Source organism: Anticarsia gemmatalis, chromosome 8 (genome assembly GCF_050436995.1).
Source record: "Anticarsia gemmatalis isolate Benzon Research Colony breed Stoneville strain chromosome 8, ilAntGemm2 primary, whole genome shotgun sequence".
Classification (NCBI taxonomy): Eukaryota; Metazoa; Arthropoda; class Insecta; order Lepidoptera; family Erebidae; genus Anticarsia; species Anticarsia gemmatalis.
The window spans coordinates 1,973,889-1,999,918 of NC_134752.1; the positions used below are offsets into that span (position 1 = coordinate 1,973,889).

The following is a 26,030-nucleotide window of genomic DNA, read 5'->3' on the forward strand; positions in this document are numbered from 1 at the left end:
ATTTATTTAATCAGGTATTTTTTGTTAAATTCACTATACCTTTAAGGTAAATCAGGTCGACAGAGTTGTTTTTAAAACTGATCAGCGCCCCTAGCGGGCTTTGTAAGAATTCGTTTTTTACATGTCAAACTCTCGCTATTCTATTGTACCGACAGATAGTACTTTAGGGTATAGTACGCAGTGATTACGGTTTATCAAATAAAACAAACCTCTGAATAAATAAGCTTTATTTTTGGCCAAACTATTACATTGCTTAGAATTTTACACATCTATTGAAATTATATTACGATAACTAATAAATCGTTAAGAAAATATAGCACAAACCGTAGACGGGTAGACCCAAGATTTGGTCTGGCATTCCAGAATGGAAGTATATCAAATAAGAATGGAATATGAGACTACAAATACTGGGTCTGGATACAGACCGATACAAATGCAAAGTATGATATAATATGGATAATTAATTCTAAAAATTTATAAAAGGGAAGCCTTATATTATATTTGGAAGAGCACCAGTGCGGCCACTGAAGCACCTTCTCGTTAATCTTTTACGCTTAAGCAATATTTTTGTTCAATTCTTTAGATCTCAAACACGAAACTTGTATCGCTTCAAATCGCGATTATCGCGGTAAATTGCGATGCGATTACGCAACGCTTAGAACGGCGAAACGATACGGCGACACTTAAATCCCGTATTTTGCTACTTTAGTCAGTGGCATTCATTTTCATCGGTTTAGTAATTAGCGATTTTATATATTGTTCACGAATCGCAAGTTTTAGCGAATATTGTTAGTTTCAAGTTTGAGACCTCGCCGTTTACAGCCGGCTACCGATCCTTCTAATACACCGATGTCGCATTTATACGACAAGCCTAATCAATATTATTGTGAAGTTTTAGCTCGTATTACTACGCTAGAACTAGTTATCCGACTTTTATGGTTACTTTTAAAATAATGACCCAAACTTTCATATGTAAGACTTGTATTTGATGAAGTAGATATCGAATGCGCTTGCGCACCCTGGCTTTTCAATTGTTTTTCGACCAAAATACGCCAAATTTTCCATTATTTATTAATGTTTATTTCTCCTTGCTTTCCATTAGTGTTTCAGTTAATGTCCAAACACATGTAAGTTTTCAAGATAAAATTGACTTGCCTTACAATAGAAAATAGCATATCAATTGCAGACTCGACTTTTTGTACCAACCGTTATAAATGCATACCTTTGCTTACGATAACGACAATTATTTTTATCTTCTCATATTACTCTCAAATACAGGTCTATGACATCGGGCAAATATTTTAAAAGAACCTTACAAGCTACGGTGTCTACCACTTACAGGCGTAGAGATATTTCTGTCGGATTCTTTAAAAACAAACCAAATCACGTTGATAAAATTACAAACACCTATAAAATTGCTAGCTTTTGACAAGCGAACAACATTATAGGAACTATTCTTCCGTTAGTTTTCACTCGAAAATTACACAATTCCTTTTAACTGTCAATTTAAAATGTACTTTATACCAAACGCCTTAAGATCTAATTTACTTGGGAACAGCTTCCGTACATACATTAAATATATTATTGCCACGATTTCACTGGCACTGCTAATAGAAGCTATATGTGAAATATTAAAAATAGATTCTCCTTTGAATTGGTGCACTTATACCCTTATTCTCATAATACTATATTTTGATACTTGGTTTGCCTGTAAAATGTGACCTTTAATATAAAAAGGTACTTAAAAAGTATAAACTTGAAATCTATTCTCTATTATAGGTATTTTGGCAACCCTATTCTGATTTACATGAACCAGTGTTGCCAAATAAAAAATAATATCATAGACAAATGTAATTCTATTTATTGTATTTTACAAATAAAATGCATCGTAGACAATTTAATGTTTATATTTAAAATAAAAAATACATAATACAATTTGGAATCTGGACTTTTTGATACCGTTTTGGTAACACTGTCGTTATAATAATACGCGGAAAGCCTTAGCGAATATGTTTGTTATTCATCCACAATACTTAAAAAATACTATTTAAATTTTGATAAAATCAGAACAGAGTTAAAACTAAATCTATGTAACTAAAGACCCGAGATAATAAGCTTGGCCCGAAAATGCTTTTCAGGAATGCTGATGACGTAAGCATTGTGCCGAACGGTAAACAGTGAACTGACTTTACTTTGGGCAGAACAAACCCTATGCATTGTATATCCACTAAATGCTAATTAATTCTAAATAATAATATTGCTACACCATTTTGTAATATGAAAAATTATTGGAAAAATTGCAATTTTTTATTGTTATTAAACCTACATGTATAAATAGACTGTATTCAAAATACCTTGACCGTTACCATAGTAAATAGAAATAGAAGGCTTACTATGATAACCATAGAGTAATACAGGTTGATATATTTTTTTTTACATTATAGAGGGTGTTTTAAAAACTGCTTACAATTATTGGATTTATATCACTTGGGTAGCTAACTTTATTCATGAAAATTGAAATATTACATACAATAGGAAATAATAGAAAAATCACGATTATACAATCACATAATTATATTTTCTTTTATGTATATGTAATTACTAATGACTTGGCCTCGTCAAATACTTTGCGGACTGCGCGTAGAACAACACTTACTAGACAACGGCTATAGCTATCTCTTTCATTTCAAAGGAAATAGAAAGGGACATGACATCTAAGTTTTGTATCTTATAGTTCCGATTTATTGCTTTATTTCAATCACAAAGGCGCTTATCTAAGCTAGTTTTTAAAATCTAGGTACACAAACAGCTATTTTAAGCTTTGAGTCTCATTTTAAGGCAGAATTACTAACCAGTACTATCATTTAAGAGCGAATCTTTATTACAAAAAGCTGTTGGTTGTGTTTGTCACTACTCATCTCGTAAACCACTGAATCTGCTTCGACAGATTTTATTGTACACTTAATACAAAATCTAGCGTATTACCGAATTACTATTAAAGTTACACAGTTGTACTTAGATTTATTACAAAAATTGCTTATAGGATCTTTGTACGCAGTATAAATATACAAGCAGTATGGAAACTACAGACGAACGTTCAAAACTTTACGATAGGAGCTCAGAGCCGACTCAAAAAAAAGATAACTGCCGCATTTCTATAACATTTGAATCCCGAATATTATAAATGCGAATGTCTGCCTGCCTAAGTAGGTGCATAAGTGGGATCCACTAAGCTTTCCGTCATGAATGGGCAATCGCATGATCCGTAAACCAGGATAGATAGCTCACTTCAACTACGCACATTGAATCACGCGCGGCATGTATCCACAAACCGTTTTATGAGCGAGATCCAAGCCGAACGCGATCGTAGCTAATTGAATCTTTTTGTGTGGATCCGGAGATTAAATATTTGAAGATTTGGGATAGAATAAAACCTAGGTGTTTTGCAAAAACGCCACAAAGAGTTAAAATAGGAGAAAAATTTGTATACGATCAGGATCAGTCAGCTAATAAAAAAATTATGTGAAAGTAAAGTTTGTTTCAATTTCCATACTGCTATATAAATAATACCGCATATTATTGTAGTTTCCAGGGCAGTCCGTTTATTTGACGAAACGTTTACGCTAATTTGTCAATAGGTATCATCAGTCAGCCACCATTATCGACACGTGCGACTGGGTGCGGCTTGAGGCTTATGTTTATCACTGTACACGTTGCGATAGGCTTGTGATGTTATGTAGATTTTATTGGCAAATATAATAAGACATTTAGAATCTTTTGAAAAGAAAATGGCGGCTTAAGTATCTAGATTTTATTCCGATAACCTTTATAGACTGCACACATAGTTATTGCGTCGGAATTGAGCCTATGATCTCCATGCATAGTGACTTTAATCACTGCACCAAGGATTTTTGTCATGTATTCAGTTTATTTTGCATACCATGTTAAAGTTTGACATTAGTTCGATAGTATCGATCTACTGTCAAAGTAAAGGCATAGATCGACACATCAATCATCAATATTCCTACCATTTCTCGTTTTAAATGGTTTATTACATTTACCAAATTATTCATTGCACAATTCTTTAGGAACTTTCCTATTATTCAATAGATGGCACTAGCATAGAGATCTTTAAAAGCATGTTAATCTAAATTCTAATACAAAAATTTAAATACGGGTTCACTATGATGTTACTCACTTCACACTAGCGCCACCTACAATAGGACCAGCTTATCAACCTATAAATAAGTCTCAGATAACCTATCTGCTGGATAAAGTGACAGCACGATACAACCGTAGAAATCCTTTTGATAAGTTATCTTGTACTTATTCAGTGGCAAAACTGAACCTTAGGAAAGTTATTTACACCACTACAATTTAGTTTTAAAGCCTGTCTTATGGCACAGAAAGCCATAGTGAGTGTACAGTGAAATAATTACTTATAAATATATTAGAATCGTTATATATTTGCACCATTATACGTATAGTATATTTAGTTTTACAAAGATGAAACCACGGTACTAAACTTCGGACATCATCCAAATGTAAAAAGTACCTACATAATTTGTATCTCAAAAACCGCCATTTTTTATCAGCATGTTACATAACACGCCTCACAACGTTACTTAACATGTTAAATAACATTTACAAGTAAATTTCCACTGTATACTCAAAACCAAGCCAACCCAGTCGGTCTTTTTTGTAAAATAATAATAAAACAGCCAAGCTTTTAATCCTTCCAGTCCTTTTTGATGTCAAAACACCATTCCCATTGGAGATGTACGTTTTTGTCGTCGTCGGTGAAGAGGCTGTTCACGGAATATGACCCTCGGGCCACCATGCCTGAGGGGGCGTCTTCGGGCGGTGTGGTGTATGACTGGATCTCGGTCTTCGGAGGGTACGAGCCGACCATGTGGGTCATTTTGTCAACTGAAAGGTTAGAGAAGGAGCGAGTTAGTTATTTAATTATTACAATGGTAGACCTATTTTTTATTAACAGGGGAAAAATCCCTTTGGATGCCCGAATTTCCTGGAGAAATGCCGGGTTATGTGGTGTTCCACTAAAAAACCACCCCGGTAGCCGAGTTATAACACGATGACTAAAGAATAGACAAATAAATCACTGTATCAAATATTAAAAGTATTACGAACATAAAATTAAAACTGCTAATTCGCCACTTGCGTCTTTCGGCTAAAGAACAGTACTAATAAACTTTAGTCTATCCAACAACATCAACTAAAAATTGATACCCACATAACGTCTTATACTCTCGCCAAATATAGCATACAACGATAATTAGAACTATTATATCTAGGGTCGGCGGACTAAAGAACATAAGTCAAAAAGTCGAACTTTACAGGAACAATCAAAACCGTTTTCTATTCCGTCTTGGAATTTTCAAATTGTGCGAGGCTGATAAGGTACACCACTTAGTATGCTGGGAATTTATTTCTTAGTGACTTAAGTGCTTTAGTCAGATGGCGTATTGAATTATTTGAAGTCGAGAGACCTAATAATAAAAATATAGATTTTTTTGACTTAATATTATGTTCTTTAGTCCGCTGATCCTACATATATTCAGTTAAATAATAAAATAACGTCTATATATACTTAATATAGTAGGTCAAGGAAGTAACAATAACTTATACCCTGACACATTAATATTTATACGCATTACAAACATAAGAATTTAAAGTTATCCTGTTCCTATACATAAGGACTTTATTAATACATTTATTAAATGTAATACATTTTTTCCCCTTTAGGTAACTGTAACCAATCATTGAGACTCAGTTACCGAATAAACCACAAATACGAAAATGTATTTTAAATTAAAATACGTATAATTTTATTTAAAGTTTAACTCAATTACAATGTGTTTTACTTGCTACACACATATTCGGTCGGCATTAATCGGCCTAGCTAGGCGGCAAAACCGAATATAATAGTCAAAGTATTTGGTATTTTACAAGAAGGCTTATTCAGGACAAATTCGCAGTGAATCGCTACTTGCTAAATTAACTAGCATAATGATATAAACAATTTAGTTGAGAAGATTCTACGGCTCTAAGCCACTATAGATGATGCTTAAAAGCATGTAATATGACGGACTAAAGAGATGTATGAATATGAACACACAAAAGTAATCTACAGAGAAATCGTAGAAAAGGTTGCTTAGCTTATGAAATATGGCGTAAAAAGATGATGTACCAGTAGAGTTGTTTTTAAAAAAAAAATTGTACCCGTTGCCGTTATAAATATTATGGTTCAGCTAATATGGTGTGAAAACATATTTATATTATTTCTCTAGAGAGTAAAGCATATATTATAGTTTTGACATGTGTCATTGTATTACTAACTTTACAATGATATAATCAATTTACAACAGGTTCCTGAATAATTTTATTTTAACGCGTTAATTGACTATAGATATTTATGATAAGACGTTTCGAATTAAAACGTTTACTTGACCGACAATTTGTATGGTATATTCTTAGAAAAGGAACGCGTTATTCTGTGATAAACAAGCATGAAGATAAGCTTATAACACAGCACGATTTAAAGCACTTAGCAGCTGATGACTTTTCAACTCAAAAGAAGCATCCTAAAGACCCATTCAAAAATCAAACCAAAATCTGCCATTGCAATCCCAGCATACAATATGACTTTCGTAAACCATCGTTAATAAATCCCGAATGGACCCGACTGATCCCGAAGCTAGCCGAAGCGCACTACATTATAATGAAGCTACAAAAAGCTTAATAATGAGACGTATCGATGAGGATAATGCAAAACATTTTACATATGACTCACGATGTTCCATGGACAATGAATGCTATGTATTTGAGTCCTGTGATTTAACGTACTGAGGCCAAGCAATACATTTCAATATTCCCAAGAGTTACTTTCTCGGAATGAGGGATGCGAAATGAGACCTCCACGCAAGGCAATACGGAGTATTTGCACTATCAAAATTAAAATATAGTGCTTGTTCACGACGACTGATCGTGTTTTTTTACAAACCATTTTGTTTTTACGGTAGCAATGTGAAACGAATCGTGAAAACGAACGGATACGGGAACGTCTTTTAGAGACGTCATCTCCGAATCATGAATGTCGTCAAGGACGTATCCCTTGTGAATGCACAGATACACAATTATTGTGGGAATATTTTATGAAACTACTAGCTGACCCAGCAAAGGTTGTTTTTCCATATAAATAGAAAAAAAATAGTGTCACTAAGGGGTATAAAAAATAGATGTTGGCCGATTCGCAGACCTATTCAATATGCTCACAAAATTTCATAAGAATCGGTCAAGCCGTTTCGGAGGAGTATGGCAACGAAAACTGTGACGCGAGATTTTTATATTGTAGATGAACTGTATGAAAAAAGTAAGACGATATGATAAATAGTTTTCGCCGTTTATAATGAGGCATGTTGTGGCAGCATATTTATTTACACTAACGAAACGCTATTCATGATAATGAAGCTATAACAACCTTAATAATAGGACGTATTGATAAGAATACACGAGGATAACGGTACCGTGATTCACCATACAACAATGAATGCAATGTTGACATGTAGAGGCCAAAACGAAGTCGCGGAGAAAAAATTTTGAAATCGTTAGCCGAATCGATTAATTTGTTATAGTGCTTTATATATTGCAACAATTGTATTTGCTGTTGAGTGACGTAATTGAAGGCAAAACACTCATCATGATAGAGACAATGAAATCAATACAAAAATCTAATTAATACTATTTTTTTACAGTACTGAATGTTATAATAAAAAAATGGAGTAGACTAATGAACACATTTCAAACTTTAAGTCCGACATGACGGCTGTTTCGAAGCGAAATGCGTTTGAATAAAGCTTGGCCTCTACACGTAAATGAAATGCTCCAACGATGAGTGCGAAGTGCTAACACACAACACGTGAATGCAAAGACAATGCGCTTTGAATATTTATACATACCGGGCACTGGAATAGTTTGCGTGGAAAAATATAGTACGTCAACATTATAGTTAAATGGCATTACAATTTAGATTTATAGTCTAGGAATCTTCGAAAACTATCATCACCCCTAAATGGGTAAAAACTCTACAGTTTTTTATTGTATTGTAAGGTAGAAGTCAACCTTAACTACTGTTGTTTCAATACTAACATCGACTTATTGCGTGCCTTGTGAAGTACGGAAACACCCACTTCAAATACCACCATGTGGTCTCTAATAAGTTAACCTATAGATCGTTTACCGACAGTTGAGCGCAACCGGCTATAAGCGTCCAAACGCTAGTCATGTTTTTTTAATGAACAATTTTTGTTCCATTACTGGGCAAGTATTTACTCCATGTCCCTAAAGAGAAGGGGTAAGCCTGGATATTTTATATTGGAGACATAAACAGAATTCTCTTTTACTCGGTTACAAGGGTTAAATGTTAAGTTCAAGACGCTGACCAAATACGGACTTCGCTTTCCGTCGTGAACGGCACACAAAGTATAACAATAAGACGACTTAAGAAACCAATATGGAGTACTTCATCATCTAGGAACCGGCTTGAAAGATTTGCTTAAAGTAACAATAATATAAGAGCCGCCATTAGAGTAACGGTTTCTAATATAAATGTGTGTATTTACCTGGTACTCCAAGCCGGTAGGTCTTCTGCACGTATTTGAGTCCGTGCACGATCTCCCGCTGGACGATGAAGTCGATCCTTATCCTGTACTGCACACCCTCCTTGATCACGAACACCTGGAAGTAATTAAATTTTTATTGATAGTTTCTGTTGTAGTTTCTAGTTGTAGTTTTTTCTTGAATAATTGACTGCCTCCGTAGCACAGTGGTTAAGGTCGCCTCGCTGCCATTATTGGTTCGAGACTTCGTGGATCGATTCCCACACGGAACAATTATTTGTAACATACACAGATAGTTGTTTCGCGTTTGGTTGTATACTTTGTGTTCGTTGTTTGTATGTTTGTAAAAGTACCTGCTACACCAGAACAATTCTTAGTACGGGAGTTATAACTTTAAAGAAAAGAATTTCATTTTGATTTATTTCGATTATTTGGTAAACAGCATTTAAAATAATATTTAAATGATTCCTATAGTAAGCATAACCGCAATATCAATAAACAGGATCCCAGCGTGTTTCTTGTCACAAAACCATCTGACTTTCACCAAAATTACAAAGTACTCTTAAAAAAGTTTGAGACCTCCATCAAACCAAAATCTTGGTTGAATGCGTCAAATTTCAATGATTGGGCGATATACAGAGCTAATTTGACTAGAACATATTACGCAAGTTTTCGTCTTGTAATAGGTTCATTCACAGTGCTATATTTAATCAGTATTTGTAGCGTAGGAACACTTGAACGTTGCCATTCAAGTTTGTAGGTTACCAGACTATAGTTATCGCTCGCGTAAATCATAACAACAGCGGGATGCTTAATTTGAATGAAATGGAGTCAAAAATATGTATAAACTGACACATTTTTAATAACATTGTCACCAACAATAGGTAATGTTCTATTTTATATTTGTATTCACGCTATGAAAGTGACTCATCCAGTCGTTCTGAAAAAATAGAAGAATAAATTAACTTATTTGACCGAAAAGTAGTGAGTCACCCTGAAAATGTAGCGATGAAAGCGAAATATCCATAATGTACTTTGTCACTTTAACTCAAACGTGAGACGCATAATTTATTTCCTTTTCCGATTTTCACTGTTTCAAGAGCCAACTAGAGTTTAAGTTTACAAGTACAGAGTTCATGAAATGACAGACAATGTTTCTCTATGAGTATGAGTAAGAATAGATCTATACATAAGCTAACAGCACGTTTGGCGCAGTGGTTAAGTGGTTCTCGCCGCAATAACCGTACCGCCGCGTGTGGCGGGTTCGAATCCCACCCGGGACAAATATTTGTGTGATGATCACCAGTGTTTGTTCTGAGCCTGGTTGTTAATTTATCTATATAAGTATGTATTTAGAAGTATTATTGTTTATAGTACAAGCTCTGCGTAGTTTGGAATCAGATGACCGTGTGTGACTTGACCAATGATATTTATTAATTTTATTTATTTATACATGGACCAAATAATCAATTTAGGAACAAATAAGAATCCAGGAAGCGTTGTTTCAACATCTAACACAAAAACAAGCAAATCAGAATAAAGACATCATCAAAAAGATCTCAATCCATTAAAGAAAAGTCATCCAAACAATTAATCAGAACAATCTAAACAAGTCCAAAATAACATGTAAAGTGTACAAAACTCTCGAGAGTTAGCGAAAACATCCTGTATACAGTGAGTTGGCGATACGCCAGCGACAAGCGAGCGACACTAGCGATAATCGCTAAACGTCAAATGCCACTAGATGCACCTGTCACCTAAATGATTGGTGAAAGGGTGAAAGATATTATATTTTTGTGTTTTGTATAGCGCTGAAAAGCTGTAATGGGCTTGTATTGAGCCTGTTTTTCAGAACACATAGATGTAGACGATGTCTAGTGTCTGTTATGTCTAATTTTCTTTTTAAATTAAGTAGCTTAATTAGTACAATATATATTAAAAAAGAAATTAGTATAATTAAACAAAACCAAAGATACTAATTGTATCTTTGGCTTTGTTTAGAGTGTAGAGTTTAGTGAGATAATTAATTTAATCAAATAAGATGGGCGTGTCGGCTGCCAATCATTCTAATTCCCTAGCAGCTGAAATGTACCACGCCGCTAAATCTTGAATGGATATTCGTTACTCATTCACGCAACATTAAATGGATTCTAATGAACATTGGCACACCAATTGTTTATAGCCAGGATCAACACATGACACTTTTTGCAAGACATCTTTTCAGACGAAGCCGCGAACAGTAGTCACCACATATAAACCTTATAATCTGACATGAAAGGTAACAAAACAGCCCTCTAAACTTAAAAGTATAGTTGTAAAGTTCTATCGTCACCTAAAACCCGCTCTATTACAAAATGTCACACACAAACACACAAACACGCTCACAAACACACTCACTCTCTACATTCATACTGATATAGTACGACAGACAGACATGATATATGCGCGAGTGAGCCACATAAATCATACCAAGTTATTATACGCTTGTTTTACTTCTAAATGAATTAGTTCAGTCATTTCGACACTGACAGTAGAGGAATACGTTTTAAACCAACTGATTTAAGTTTGGAGATAAATTCTGATCTTTAGGTTATAGAAGGGGCACCTTTACGAGGCTTTCCGTGATAACTAAAAGACTAACCCCCGGTGTCTCAGGAACATTTAGGTTTAGTTTATATATTCAATAGCGTTAAAGCTCATATAAAAATGACAGTTTGAATAGATAAACCGCTACATGTGCCTCAGAAACCGGGCATAAGAAGCCTAAAGTTTGCTAGTTAAACTTATTAATAAAACATGTAATTATCTACCTATAGCAATGAATAACAACCGCTTGGAAAACTATCATTAAAATATCCTTCAGATAAATAAATCTATTAGATATATATAAACTATCTGTGTAACAAATATCATCAAATACCGTTCCGTAGTTTGAGTGTGAGACCAACAAACAAACAAACACACACACATACATCCTCACAAACTTTCATCTTTATAATATCAGTAGTACAATCTTCAATTCATACAAAATTATACTCTCAGAAATTCTCGTACAGAAGTACAATAAACATGTGAAATGAAACAATTCTATAAACAGTTAAACGCATGAAGCATACATGTGATACATATTTTCCTTACACACGTATCTATTCACATTGCTCAGCTATCAATAACGGACACAGAAAATACATTGTGGTTACAGGAAAATCGAGTTAAAACAAAACCGTATGTGTGTACATTAATATCGTAATGTAAAAAAACGGGAATGTTATATTTATATGAGTATTGTATGCTATTTTCATAGTATAAACTCTCCTAAATAGCATTATTCTAATTCCGCACTTAGCCCGCATGGTGGACTGAGGGCTTAGCCTTTCCTTAGTTTAGAAGGAGACTCTAACCCAGCAGTGGGACGATAAAGGGTTGAAAAAACTTTTCAGAATGAGAAAGGGTTCGAATGCCAAGCAGACCGGTATTAAGTACAAAAAATACGTTTACGCGAACGTCAGTGTGCCTATGCAGTATTCTATAGAACATAGGAGGACTGCATTTATTTGTACACTAGTCCGATGTACGCAACTGAGGTGAGCGTAGGAAAAAACAATCTAAAGAAGAAATCTGTTATTCTCACAGACATGGTAAGTTTCCACCATTTTAATAAAATAATTTTTTTGAGATCAATGGAAAAGGCGGCCGTGTTATTCAGTGATTTGAATAATCAACTGCCTGTAGTGCGTCTAAATAAATAGTAAATATTTTCTATCTTCCAGTTACCTGTTTTTTAAGGTCGGTGAGGTCCCCACTGAGGTCCAGCTCGACATCATCACGTCCAGTGACGCACAACGCCAACTTCTTCACGATCACCTTGCGCTGGTCATTTGGATCTGCAGAAAAATAATACAATTAGCTTGGACTTGGACTTACAGAAATTTCTGAGGGATGTAGATTGACATGTAAAGAATGATTCATATGAAATCTGTACCTCAAACCGACCGAAGCATTTCCTTTCATAAAATTGACTTTTATAAGTACCCACACATTAATACTAGCGTACGAAAATGAAATAATAAGGTAGAATAAAGGGGGTTCCAGTTTTACATGGCAATTATTTTTGCATCCCTTAGAAATCTCTGGGCTGTTCCATGACGCTAGTGGCAAGAACAAAATTTTGATCCCTACTGTACTACGCGCTACTATAGGTAGATTTTCTATATCTACAAAACATCACGAGTTCTCCAGCCCATCAATACCAAACTTGGCCACAAAAGGCCATATAAAACAACAATACAATATCTCAATACGATCTTACATAAGAGTGTTAATCACCTCTTAATTAGTACACCTGCTATCAAATGCCAGAGCAATCGGTCAGGCGTTAGTTACAGTAGTATGCACGTTGCAGGCGAGTTTTGGCTGAGGAAAGATATTTGTCACTCTGGACTATACGTTGGCTAACGATCAAAATGTGTGGAGTATTCTTTTTGGAAAAGGGGAGAGGTTTTCTTCGGTCTTTTTGTGATTGATTGATTGAATTGATTGAGAAGAAGTGGTTCGATGAATGAAATTGAATTTAATTGGTTAGTTACCGATTTTAATCAAAGGTCTCTTTACACTTACAGGGTGAGTGTGATAATATTATTTGAGTCCGCTAGCCATAAGCGAATTCGGGCTTCTACATTCCTTCAAGAACTAACAATTCGTGATGGAAATCGTTAGTTTCCATCACGAAACCAATCAGGGAACTTTATTTGTCTAATCACACCAACGCAATTAAAATTTCTTTCCATAGCAGGCTTATCATAGCAGTTTACTATGCCAACGTAAAATATGTTTAAAAATACGACTTCAAATCAATATAAATAAGTGTAGCTGAAGAATAACGAGGAAAAATCAACTCAAAAACCCATTTTTCAGTAAAACAAGTCATTGTAATACGATTGACAGAGCGTACTTGACTTCCGGCACTTGTACGGCATCAATATTATAATAATACGTATCGATTGCACGTCCATTAGAGGCACAATAGCGTGCATATTGTCTCCAACCAAGGCCGAGCGTGAAGGCATCATGCCTTGACATTATGCTGCATACGATCAAATTTTTGTTTATTGATTTTAAAGTATAATCAGAGTAACTAATTTGAGATGTTGATGTACTTTTTTAATCATTACCACTTTTATAGGTAAGCAATATATCTATATTAGGTTGTTAACTAGGACTTGTATTATTAGCTTCGACCGTATGCTTCTTCTCTTAAAAGCAGAACATATTTGTTCTAGCTGGTGACGGCGAGACCGATAGTCTGAAATCGGGACTTATGGTCACTATAATAATATACTAAAGCGTAGTTGGAACTTGGTATTTATAAAAAAAACAGTGCCGAGTAGGGAATAAGCACGTTCCTTTTCTATATAGTACTGGTAATTACATTACATTAATGTAATTTAAAAACCTTTCCTCTGGTTAGATCGGGTAAATAAGAACTGCTATGAAAATCTCGTCAATGAAAAACACATTTAAGAAACGGTTAAAGTATCTTTAGCTGGACGTATTATGACGTTACGGTTATTGAGAAACCATTAAAATTCACTAACTTTAGACGACGGTGAATAGGGAAGGTGTCGATTGCATTGGGCAAAGTTTCAGGTAATAGTTTGCAACTTCGAACAAATCAAAGTCTAGTAAATTCACGTTTCTATAAAGCCCCAGTTTAGTGAAGCTAATCTGTTAACTTTTGAGTTAGTATCAAATTGGTTGGCAGATGAAAATCTGGCAGTTACATATACATTTCGTGTCACTCATCTAGCAGTTACCTGACTTTATTAATAAGCTATCAAACATTAGCAATAAGTATTTATGGTTAAGCACCTTTGTGGTTAAGGCGGTTTTTCATCACTAGGACTCAGTACTCGTTATTGTATCTGTTCGAATTCTAGCTATATACTTTTCCTTCAATTGATCTTTATCAAAATTAATTCCTAGGCAAATCACCAAGATCGGTCACCAAATCATCGTATGAGTATCAATGTCCTATCTCGCGCTTGAATTTATTAGCATAAATTCTGCAGCGAATTATTAGCCTGATATGTCAATGTCCTAAGCGTCGGAGGTCGAACATTCGCGTAATGTAACACAACTGAACCGTGACAGATTGGCAAGTGACCGCGATATAGGTAAAGGGGTAAAACTAACGGGGGACGGTGATTAAAGACAAGTAGGTTATTGGGGCAAACTATTTTGTTCACTAGGACCTTCTTTGCAAGGAGGGGAAGGTAGGAGAGCGAAGTAGATTAGTTACATTCTGATATTATTATGTATGACGATGTTTTACACTCTTACACTCGCTTACTGTCATTTTAATGTTTTGAATGGAAGAGCGACAACAAATTTCGGGATTAGAACTTTCTTTTTTGCAAATTCAAAAATATTTTTGAAGAGCACAGGCTCTGTCCGTGGTCTGTTTAAAACATTGACAAACATAAGTCGAACAAATATTTGCTGCAAATTTATAAAACAACAGTACACATGATAACTTTGCTGTCGGCCACACACATGAAAGGAAGGGACCCAATGCAGTTTTCCAATGTAATAGAACAGTGCCGTTTTCCCAACTACAGAAATTGCAATCGACCGTTGTAATTGGCCGGCTGGACCCTAGTATGACATACCAGTACCTAGTCGGCCATTTAGTACGTAATTCACCAAAGGAATTTGTAACAGTTTTACCATACTTGTACCTAATAAAAGCTGTTTTTGCCGCCTTCAAATGCCAAGAAGTGCCCACCAAGTACTCATGTGAAAATGCGCAATTGATAAGATAATACTCATTGATATGAAATTGATGGTACATTCGAGAAAGTGTTGCGATAACGAGATTAATCTGATAAGGTCTAGATAAGACACAAGTGATTATGTTCAGTCTTTTAATTTAGTTAGCTGTTATTTCTTTTTGCACTGTTATCTGTTAATTAATCATTACGTAAAGGATTAGTTAAACATGTTTATCTGTTTTTGTTATAAAATGCTTTTTACTGAGAATTTGAATCTGTATACCTAGTATTTAAATATAGCTAAGTGAGGAGAATCGGCAAGAAAAACCTTTTGGCTAAGGTTTTTAGGGTTTTGTACCTAAAGATGTTTTTCTCTTTTTGGGTCATTATTATTTTGTATTAATATTGTTAAGTGACGAAAATCGGCAAAAGTAGCTCTTGGCTAAAGTTTATAGGGTTCTGTATTTAAATGGTTAAAACGAGATCTTGTTACAAAAACTCTGTTATCCATCTGTCTGTTAGGCTGTGTTAATAAACCGTGATAGTTGTAAGATGAAATGTATTTTTGTTGTTCTATACAACAATCAAGACTTCATTTGCCATTATTTTTATCGGAAGATCTACACCTGATCAGTTTTACTTAACTACAGGTCTTCATTACATTGATATAAATTGACAACATTGATTGTTTGCCTCAATGAAGGAAAACAATGTTTGAAAGGTTGCTGTTCAAGGTAAAATCCAATTAGAAACATCACAACTGTAAAGTGATTGCAATTACAACAATTTACTGCATCATGCATATCTAAGTGATTTAGGCAGTTTATTTATAGTACTGTTCCTGTTACTTGGCAAAATTATTTACCTAAATGGTCATAGTTTGTCAACAAATTGATTAATCATAAATGAATAACTTATTAGGAGTTAATTAAGACTGATTTAGACACTGAATCAGGTGTAGTGTAGTGTAGGCTCATAGCTCATTGTATTCATGATATATGAATACAATGAGTGAAGTATGAATTCAACTTGAATAACCTCTAATGAAATAAACTAATTTGGAAATACTTTTACTAAAGGTATTCTCAATTTGTCCATTGTGCATCCTATTACACATAACTAACATTGGTGTAGTATACAACTCTGCTTATAACTTCAAGTATGCCTACCTAGCTTTTAAACCATATCTTCCCATAGGGTCGATAACGGCCAAAATTATGCACTCAGTTACAAAATGTAGAAATTAACACATTAAACATATGTACAAAAGTCCAAAAATCCGTGATAACAAAGTTCTGAGCATATATGGGTTTAGAATGTATGTGTATCTAGTTAAATAAAAATAAATACAACCACTTATCTTAAAAACTATCTGATCAGAAAAGAAAGCACCTTGTTTTAACTTTTAAGATTAGTATTCAACAATTATTTCATGCAAATGCATGTATTAATAGAGTCATATAGAATTATGAATACTATGTATGCTTACCAACAATAACAGCACCAGCCTGAGCTTCACCGAGCAATGCTTCCTTGTACTTCCTTAGTGACTCGTCCTCCTGATCCGCAGCGAGGATCTCGTCAATAGTCTTCTCTGGGGGTGGTCGGTACGAAGACTTGATTTCTTCCTCCTCTCCCTCCTCCTCAGGGGTACGGGTTACTTCAGGTTCACCGGACATTGTTGTGCTAAAAATGAACAACTTTTGTAAAAACTGGAGTAATTTGATTGTGTCTTGTATGTTTGTTTTTTACACTACACTACACTACTATTGGATATGCAGATGACCTAGCAATACTGATAAATGGGACAGCTGAAAACGTACTATGCAAAATAATGCGCTCAGCTTTTCAGATTATAGAAAACTGGTGTGAAGAACACCAACTATCAGTAAACCCCAAAAAAACAGAACTTATCCTTTTCACCAACAAAAGGAAGTTACCGGACCTCGAACTACCAAAACTATTTAACACCAAACTCACCCTGTCAACTCAAGTGAAATATCTGGGCATGGTTCTTGACAACAAGTTGAATTGGGCGAGTCATATTGAAGCAAAAACTAGGAAGGCCTGCATAGCGTTCGGCCAGTGTAGAAGAATGGTTGGTAACAAATGGGGTCTCAACCCAAACATAACACTCTGGCTATACACATCAGTTATCAGACCTTCTATCACCTACGGAGCAGTTGTATGGTGGCCCAGAACACAACTGACAACGGTAAAAACAAAACTCCAGAGCACACAACGCCTAGCATGTGTAGCCACCACTGGATGCATGAAAACCACTCCATCAAATGCACTTGAGTACCTCCTAAACCTCAGGCCCTTAGATTTGGTTATACAGGAGGAGGCACAAGCGGCTGCCTTAAGACTAAAAGCAAACGGGCTATGGCAGCAGAACCCAGAAACAACACACACCAAAATTCTGCAATGTATCTTGAAGGAAATACCACTTCTCGATGCACCTACAGATAAAACGCCATGTCACCACGTTTTTGACAGAAGATACAATATCCAACTCAAAGAGGAATCTAAAGATGACTCTGGCATCAACGAAGTTAGGATATGCACTGACGGATCCAAAACCGCATTTGGTACAGGAGCCGGCGTCTTCTCGAACGATCTAAATATCAAAATATCAGCCACCCTAGACAAACTAAATACAATCTTCCAAGCAGAATGTATAGGAATCACTAAGGCAGCACAAGCAGTCGCAGCCAGAGATGTCAGAGACTTTAAAATAAAAATTGTCTCGGACAGTGCATCCATGCTACAAGCCTTACAAAATAACGTTATAACATCTGCCCTTGTTCTGGAATGCCATAATGCGCTCCAGGCTATTGCACGTACGAACACAGTTACCCTGCAATGGATCAAAGGGCACAGCAATTCAATGGGAAACGATGCAGCTGATGAACTAGCTAAAAGGGGATCAAATGGAACAGTACTTGGACCGGAACCACTACTGCCTATCCCCCAAGCACAAATTAAATCTTGGCTGAACAGAAACACCGAAGCGAAACACCTAAAAGAATGGAACAACAGCAAAGGTTGCAGGCAAACTAAGGCTGCAGTTCCGGTGGCACCTAAGAATCTTGCCCGCAACCTTATCAGTCTAAAAAGGGACAAAATACGCAAGGTAATAGGAATCCTAACCGGCCATTGTCCCCTAAACAAACATCTATGTACAATAGGCGTGACGGACAGCCCTCTGTGCAGAGGATGCATGGAGGCAGAGGAAACACCACAACATGTACTCGTGGAATGCAACAGCGTGGCGGACCAACGAGCGCGAACAAAAATATTGACAACAACACTCCAGGAAGCCTGCAGCAACTTGAAAAAGCTACTGAAGTTCTGGGAAGAACTAGGATGGCTGGAGTGAGGGTGAATCAACGCAACAATGAGAGAGGGTAGATACACGCACAAAGGCCCATTTAAGAGGCTAAGTGCGGAAAAAGCCCAGGAAACCTAACCTAACCTATGTTTGTTTTTTTAACTGTTACGATGTATTGAGTGCTGAGTAAAAGATAAAAATCCTGTCTTAGCATTATTAGTCACTCAAGAACTTGGTTCTAAAAATCTCTCCTCTTATTTTATTTGCAGAGGTTATATTATGAAATTGTACACTGCTAATGTGTACTTGTAATGAAAGAATACTGTTAACCTTTCCTAAGAAGGAAAATAGTGTTAAAATTGTCTCTGGATTTCCCATAAGACCACAAGTCATGTTGTGTTAGTATTTAGGTAATTAGTACCTACATACTCTATTGTAGACGAAAAACATTCAGAAACAGTAGTAGTGAAAAGAATGGCATATTTATTCTTGAATTGGTTGAAAAACAGTGTGATGATACCTTGCATGTCTTAAACTTGTTTAACACACGTCTTGAGGGCATGCAAAGTCCCAAACCCACACTTGGCCAGCGTAGTGGACTCAAGGCCTCTTAGGGGAACAGACCGTTGCCCAGCAGTGGGACAGATATCGTTAAAAAAATGTGCAAGAAACTTAAGTAGAATAGAAGTTCTTAATAGGCTGGGTAATTTAAAGTTCTAGATTGAAATAGGTCTAGAATGATAAAACTGGTGTATTTACTAATGTTTACAATCTTAAGATAGCAGATAAGATATCTGTTAACATATTGCTGATAGTGCTATAATCTTTTCACTACTTAAGACAAGTGATTTGTTTTCCATCCCTTTACTACCTTTAGTAATGTTTGTTAAACTTAACTTGCGAATAATGTTGTTTGACCAATAAGAATGAGTAGTCTTCACACAAGCATCTAATAAGACTTTTTTACCATTTTTCTTAATGTTTTTCTTTATATAATCTAGTCAATTTGAAATTTGTATAGAAATTGGAATATAAAATGTATCATTCAGTTACAATTTTTTTAAGACACTTCGTAAATCGAAGCACTGGAAACTATGCATTCAGCCGTCATGTCACCACTGCATAGAATCCATGAATCATAACCATAACCTATACTATAGTCAAGAACGAACTATAATAAATACGAAATTTCAAATCACTATCTCCTGCAAACCGGATTCCCTGATATGCGTAAAGATAACGCAAACTAACTGGTAGCGATTTACAGGATCTGTGTGGGAATATTAGTCTTATTCTGGAACCGCCCAAAAAAAATCATAATCTAACTTGACAAACAGGCAATGAATTAAACTAAATCGGTACTAAAATATATTACCATCGCGACATATAGTCGGCCCCTACATCCTACAATAACAGAATTTAGCGGCTTCGTCATTGCAACCTAATAGAGCTTCGAATGCAGTCTTATCACGACATAAGAATTAAGATTAGTATAACTTACGTTTTAATGCAATATGACTGTCGAACAAAACCAAATCGATAGCTGTTTTAGTAGCACAATAGTTAAAATCACTAAGGAGCACCAAATAAAGATAAACAACTTACGAAATTTAGCGATTTGTAAAATCTATAGATCAAAAATGACGGACAAAACGCTTCCGGGCGGTCATCGAACTCTCAAAATTATTATATATGCTTCGAAATGGCTGAACGACATCTGCAACTCTGACATGTCACATATATTTGTCTCTTTCAGACTAATGAGAATTTCGTATAGTTCTCATGTTTGAGTAAGAGATAGCATAATCCAGCAAAACTGGAAATATTGCTCAATGTTGCCATAAAAATGAACATCTCAGAACTTCCGGTTGATGATATTACCGAAAAAACGAAATCACCGTTTTACTACGCTATTACCAAAATTTATTTTTAAAAGAAACTCGTAATTTTTTTGGGATATTTTTTTTCTTTATAAAGTAATAAGCAATTTTTTGACATAGTGTGTTTTAAACTTTTAAACATTATTGTTAGGTAGGTACCTACCTATCTTACGTACAATGTAGAAGACCGATGATAAATGCATTAAGTAGGTAAATTACAATCAATAATCTTTTTTAATACAGGCTTTAATTGTAGCTTCAGTATAAAAATCGTGCAAGAGGCAATGTTGGTTAACGGATTCTCCATTAATTAGGAAATTGGAAGCATTTGACCAGTTTAAATTATTATTAATAATCGACCAAGATGATCGTCGAATATCCACTATCGCATGATATTGTAGAATTGCAATTGCTCTGTGCCAAATTCAACTATATTTCTATCTGTCAATAATTATGAAATGTTGTCTATGAAAAATTACATTAGACATTTTTTGACATAAACTTAACCTTATCATGTGTTATTTAGTTGTTTCATAACAAGAAGTACGAAAATAAGAAAATGTATTTCACACAAATAAGATAAAAATCCACAACCCTCACCACAATGTTTGTAAGTACACGAAGTATAAAAATCGTTAGTAAATCGGTATAACATAGCAGATTACTATAAATACTTTTAAAAATTAATAATTTGTTTGTATTTCCTTCAATTGCAGATCCTAAAAATAATAAAACATCATTCTCTAATGAGAAACCATAGGTATCCCGTAAGAACATGTACAAATTCGTCCCTTACAGCAGCAGAGGAAGAAAAAGAGCGGGAATTGGAGAGAATTAAGAATGATGTAAGTAACATTCAACTTTGAAACGTTATTTACTTTTGCATACTTATATTGATGGAGGATGAAATAATTATCATAAATTGCACCTGCAGTTATGAAACAAAAAAACGAATATTTTCTCACTTGTTCTGAAGTGCAAAGGAGAACATTGTGATGCCACCTTGCATACTTGAGAGTTCCTTAGAACAGTTCTTGAAAGCATGCAAAGTCTCCAACCTGCAATTAGCCAGCATGGTGGACTCAAGGCCAAACACATCCCTCATTATGGGAAGAGACCCTTGCCCAACAGTGGGACATAAATGGGTTAAATATTAAGTATTATTAAGTATGGATGGGTCTGTTAAAACTTCGTTCCATTTATGAACAGTTATTTTTTTTCAGGCATCCATAGACAGTCCACCAACAGCTTGCTGCCAGTCTGGTTGTTCTAACTGTGTCTTCATTGTATGGGCTGAAGCTTTATCAGCTAAGATGCAGGATGTTGGGCCCGAGATCAGTGAGAAGATCCTCAAGATGGTTGAAGATCCTTCAATGAAGGCTTACTTAGAAATGGAACTAAGATTAAGAGGACTTAGAAAATGAAATTCATGATAAAGTTCTAATAGTTTTAGGTAGATAAGTTTGTAAATAGTGTACAGTTTAGCTAAAGCTTTAGCCAATTTGTATATTATGTTTGTTATTGTAAAAAGTTAGAGATATAGCCAATTAACCAAATATAAATTCCAAATATTATTGGTTTAAAGCACAATAGAGAACTATTATTAAAAATAACTTGCAGTAGTTTGTAAGGGTATCCTAGTTTCTAAGATCATTGCTATGATATCCATCCATAATGAAGAAACAAATTCCCAACAAATTGCTACTAAATTGATTCAATAACAAGCTCCAAATTTCAATTTGTAAATGTGATCAGACCATAGCCACCTGCTTTCTGTTAGTATTTAGGCCTATTGTTTATCCAATTATATGATTAATAAATTAACTAAACATTAAATAACTACAATATAATTATCTAACCCTTTGTTTACAAAATACAATTAAATTTCAAGTTTTGAGAGGATCAACCTGTTAACTAACTTTAAATCAGCTAAGTTAATTAGGTCTAAGTTTAAAGTGAAGGAGGCTTTAATAATGTGATTTATCAGATGTTAAACCTAGTCAAGATTGTTTGTATATTTTGAAAAATATATTTTATTTTGTCATTATAAAATTGTAGCTTTTAATTGTTTCTTAGTAATTAGTATGTACCTACCCTTATGTCGACTTGAGATCTAGTTTTAAAATTTTCTTTTCAATTATTACGCGTATTTCGCCAAAGAAAATGGTATTTATTAGAGGTGTTAATTACCACTTACTGAGCATCCATGAGACAGGGGTCTAAAGAGAATATTAATAAAGCGAAAATAATTTATATGATGCCCACTACAAGCGCTAAGCAAATAATTGTAGATTCTCCTCTAAATATCCCAGGCCTTACAATTCTCTAACTACGTATTTTTTTCTTTTTATAATTACTTACTTAATCATCATCAATCGTACCCCAAATCCCTATCCCGCAATTCATATTATCGCATACCCAGGCACTATCGGACGACCTAACTCACTCAATATGTAGGTAATACATTCCTGTAAAATGTTACTTAACTCTATATTCTACGACAACTTAGTAGAGAGCCTTGGCATCAACGATTTATCTAGATTACAATGAATACTTCTGTGTTTTTTCCAAACTATAGCATCTGTATCAAACAGCTCGATATCAGCTGCATAAGCCTGCAAGATCACTAACGTCTTAACCGTTTCCGTGCGGATGATGCCGCACAGGCACCATGTCAATCTATTGCGTATGGCGTATGGTGCCCGAGAGGATACAAAACTAAAATATAAAAAACTCGGCTAAAACGACATTTGTCAAAAGAGTCCCGTAAATAAAAGTGTCTTTATTTGTCACCAATATCATGCCTACAGTGTTCGTTTCAAGTAATTTCGTAAATTAGCAAACTTCAGAGGTTGTAAACCAAGTTGTCGAGACACATTTTATTATTGATTATAATTATATTTCACTATCCTCATTCACTTCTGGTTTCCAATCGTCATAAGTTTATGAATTCTCATAAAACACGTCATCATCGTCGCATTGAGTTTCGACTTCTGACTGAGGAATATATTTCACTTTTTCTGGGTAACTCTACAATAAAATAAAAAGATTGTCAATTAAATGCCTAACAAAAATCCACATTTTTAAAGAGGTAGACATAGATATTTTATCAATAAAAATACACTTCGGTACATTCTTATCCAAATAAAACACTTTAAGTAAGTGTTTGTAGGTAAGTACGACGTACGGTTACGAGTAGAATATTTTTGTTTTATTAGAATCAGACTTCCCATTCGGTTATGTGATTTACAAAACACTGGAATGTAGAAAATATAACTATACACGAGTTACACCACGCTGCAAACTCAAATGGTACCTACGTGAACAAATTCTTTATAATAATTTTGAATAAATATATCCATAAAATAATGCCCGAAGGTTTACAACAGCTGATAAAAACTAGTTATTCACCTTCCATTTTCATAAAAACACACAGATTGTCACTTTAAAACGCACTGAACGAATTTACAGACCGATTACCTACGTCCAATACACAATGGCAAATGATTCTATAACAAGTGGAAACACGAGAAAAAGCTAAAAATTACAACTCATGGCGGATAATTCCTCAGGGGCATCATCAAAGTCTCTGGCGCTTGGTGCCCCAGAGGCATCATGGAATTTTTGTTTGACGCCAGGCACTAAAGATTGCTAAAAAGACCTCCGCACGGAATCGGTTAAATGTTGAATTTCATATTCCTATGCTAGCCACGAACCTTGCATACGAGGCTGTCTTCTGAGCTGTTGGACTATACCTACCTACCTATTTACCATGTCGGCTCTACCTTCGTAAAAGTAGAACAATACGATCCTAAATTCACCCCTCCATCGTAAAAGTCCCATGAGTTTAATCTTTATTTCGTCGTATTACACGCTCAAAGCGTCAAATGAGAGCATAATTAACGTCTACGAATCTCACTTAATTTGTATGTTAATACCGGCTAAGAAAACACAGATTATGTTAATACAGTTCCGAGAAGGGATAAGTAGTGAGTCTTTAAAAGACTTGTAATAGGCGCTTGCCCGGAAAAGCTGAGTATTAAAAGCTCTTGAGATTAGTTGTTTGTCTGAACGTTGACCTGTGAAACTGCAAGCCTGATTTTAAGAAAATCAGGGGCCGAAACAAGTTCCGAGGTCGAAAATACTGATTTTACTGACCAAAAATTCAAAAATACTGACCAAATACAGACCATTTCTAAACCGTTTTTCAGGTGAATGGTGTGAAATAACAAAAAATACAGTCGAATTGAGAAGTCAAAATCCTTTTTTTAAGACTGTTAAAAAGCTTATTTTCGGTTATTGGTCTCCACCATCCCCGTAGTCAACCAGCATCGCCTTTTTAGTGTGTTAAAAAGCTTTGTTAATAAAGTTTTCAATCAGGTCTTACGAATTTTCAATCAGGTCTTACGAGTTTTCAATCAGGACTTACGAATTTTCAATCAGGTCTTCCGAGTTTTCAATCAGGTCTTACGAGTTTTCAATCAGGTCTTACGAGTTTTCAATCAGGTCTTACGAGTTTTCAATCAGGTCTTACGAGTTTTCAAACAGGTCTTACGAGTTTTCAATCAGGTCTTACGAGTTTTCAATCAGGTCTTACGAGTTTTCAATCAGGTCTTACGAGTTTTCAATCAGGTCTTACGCGTTTTCAATCAGCTCCTACGAGTTTTCAATCAAGTCTTAAGAATTTTCAATCAGGTCTTACGAATTTTCAATCAGGTCTTACGAAATTTCAATCAGGTCTTACGAAGTTTCGCAAAAGTGCGCAACGGCGCTAAAGAATTTTCACTTCAAAAATATTGATTTAAAAAAAATAGTAAATTTTAATTTGCTGTTCTATTGAAGTCATGTGATGCTTCAATACATGTATATGTTACTGTAAAAGCCCGAACTGTGGTAAATCCTAAGATTTTCCAGTATAACCTAAGATTTGCCAACTCTCAATGGTAAAAGTCCGAACAATTCTTTTATTTCGAACTTTTACCTCTATTCACTTGATGATGTCGAGATGTCGCCGGAGCCCCGCTTCGCGGGGTGCTTTCCTACATTGCATTGCATTCCTGCTGGGTGGTTTAAAAAAAAAATAACGACAAAGGCTAAGGTGGGAGCTTCGCTTCGCTCGCTCCCACCTTAGCTATGTTACGGTATATAATTATACCCTTACATAGTTATGAAGAAGGAGTTTTGTATATGTTACTGTAAAAGCCCGAACGATGGTAAATCCTAAGATTTTCCGGTATAACCTAAGATTTACCAACTCGCAATGGTAAAAGTCCAAACAATTCTTTTAATTCGAACTTTTACCTATACTCACTTGATGATGTCGAAATGTCGCCGGAGCCCCGCTTCGCGGGGCTCCTCCTTCTGGGTGGTTAAGAAAAAATAACCACGAAGGCTAAGGTGGGAGCTT

The 26,030-nt window shown here is 35.2% G+C and overlaps 2 protein-coding genes across 3 annotated transcripts; one reads left to right on the forward strand and one right to left on the reverse strand.

Annotated features, from left to right (window-relative positions):
* Positions 1 to 212: 212 nt before the first annotated feature.
* On the reverse strand, positions 213 to 20,485 carry RhoGDI (rho GDP-dissociation inhibitor). 2 transcript variants are annotated; one of them, XM_076117067.1, is made up of 5 exons: positions 20,349 to 20,485; positions 16,899 to 17,095; positions 12,414 to 12,523; positions 8,643 to 8,757; positions 213 to 4,929 (listed from the first exon to the last, which is right to left on the reverse strand). In XM_076117067.1, the coding sequence occupies exons 2-5, from the start codon at positions 17,086 to 17,088 to the stop codon at positions 4,730 to 4,732; spliced, it is 615 nt and encodes a 204-aa protein (XP_075973182.1). In that variant the 5' UTR covers positions 17,089 to 17,095; positions 20,349 to 20,485; the 3' UTR covers positions 213 to 4,729. The 2 variants fall into 2 exon arrangements, with proteins under 2 accessions (XP_075973182.1, XP_075973181.1); XM_076117066.1 differs by having other exon boundaries at positions 20,245 to 20,432.
* Positions 20,486 to 21,076: 591 nt separating this feature from the next.
* On the forward strand, positions 21,077 to 22,669 carry LOC142974615 (oxidoreductase-like domain-containing protein 1). Its single transcript, XM_076117055.1, has 3 exons — positions 21,077 to 21,233; positions 21,340 to 21,468; positions 21,847 to 22,669. Exons 1-3 carry the CDS (start codon positions 21,228 to 21,230, stop codon positions 22,045 to 22,047), a joined length of 336 nt encoding a protein of 111 aa, XP_075973170.1. The 5' UTR covers positions 21,077 to 21,227; the 3' UTR covers positions 22,048 to 22,669.
* The last annotated feature ends 3,361 nt before the right edge of the window (positions 22,670 to 26,030 follow it).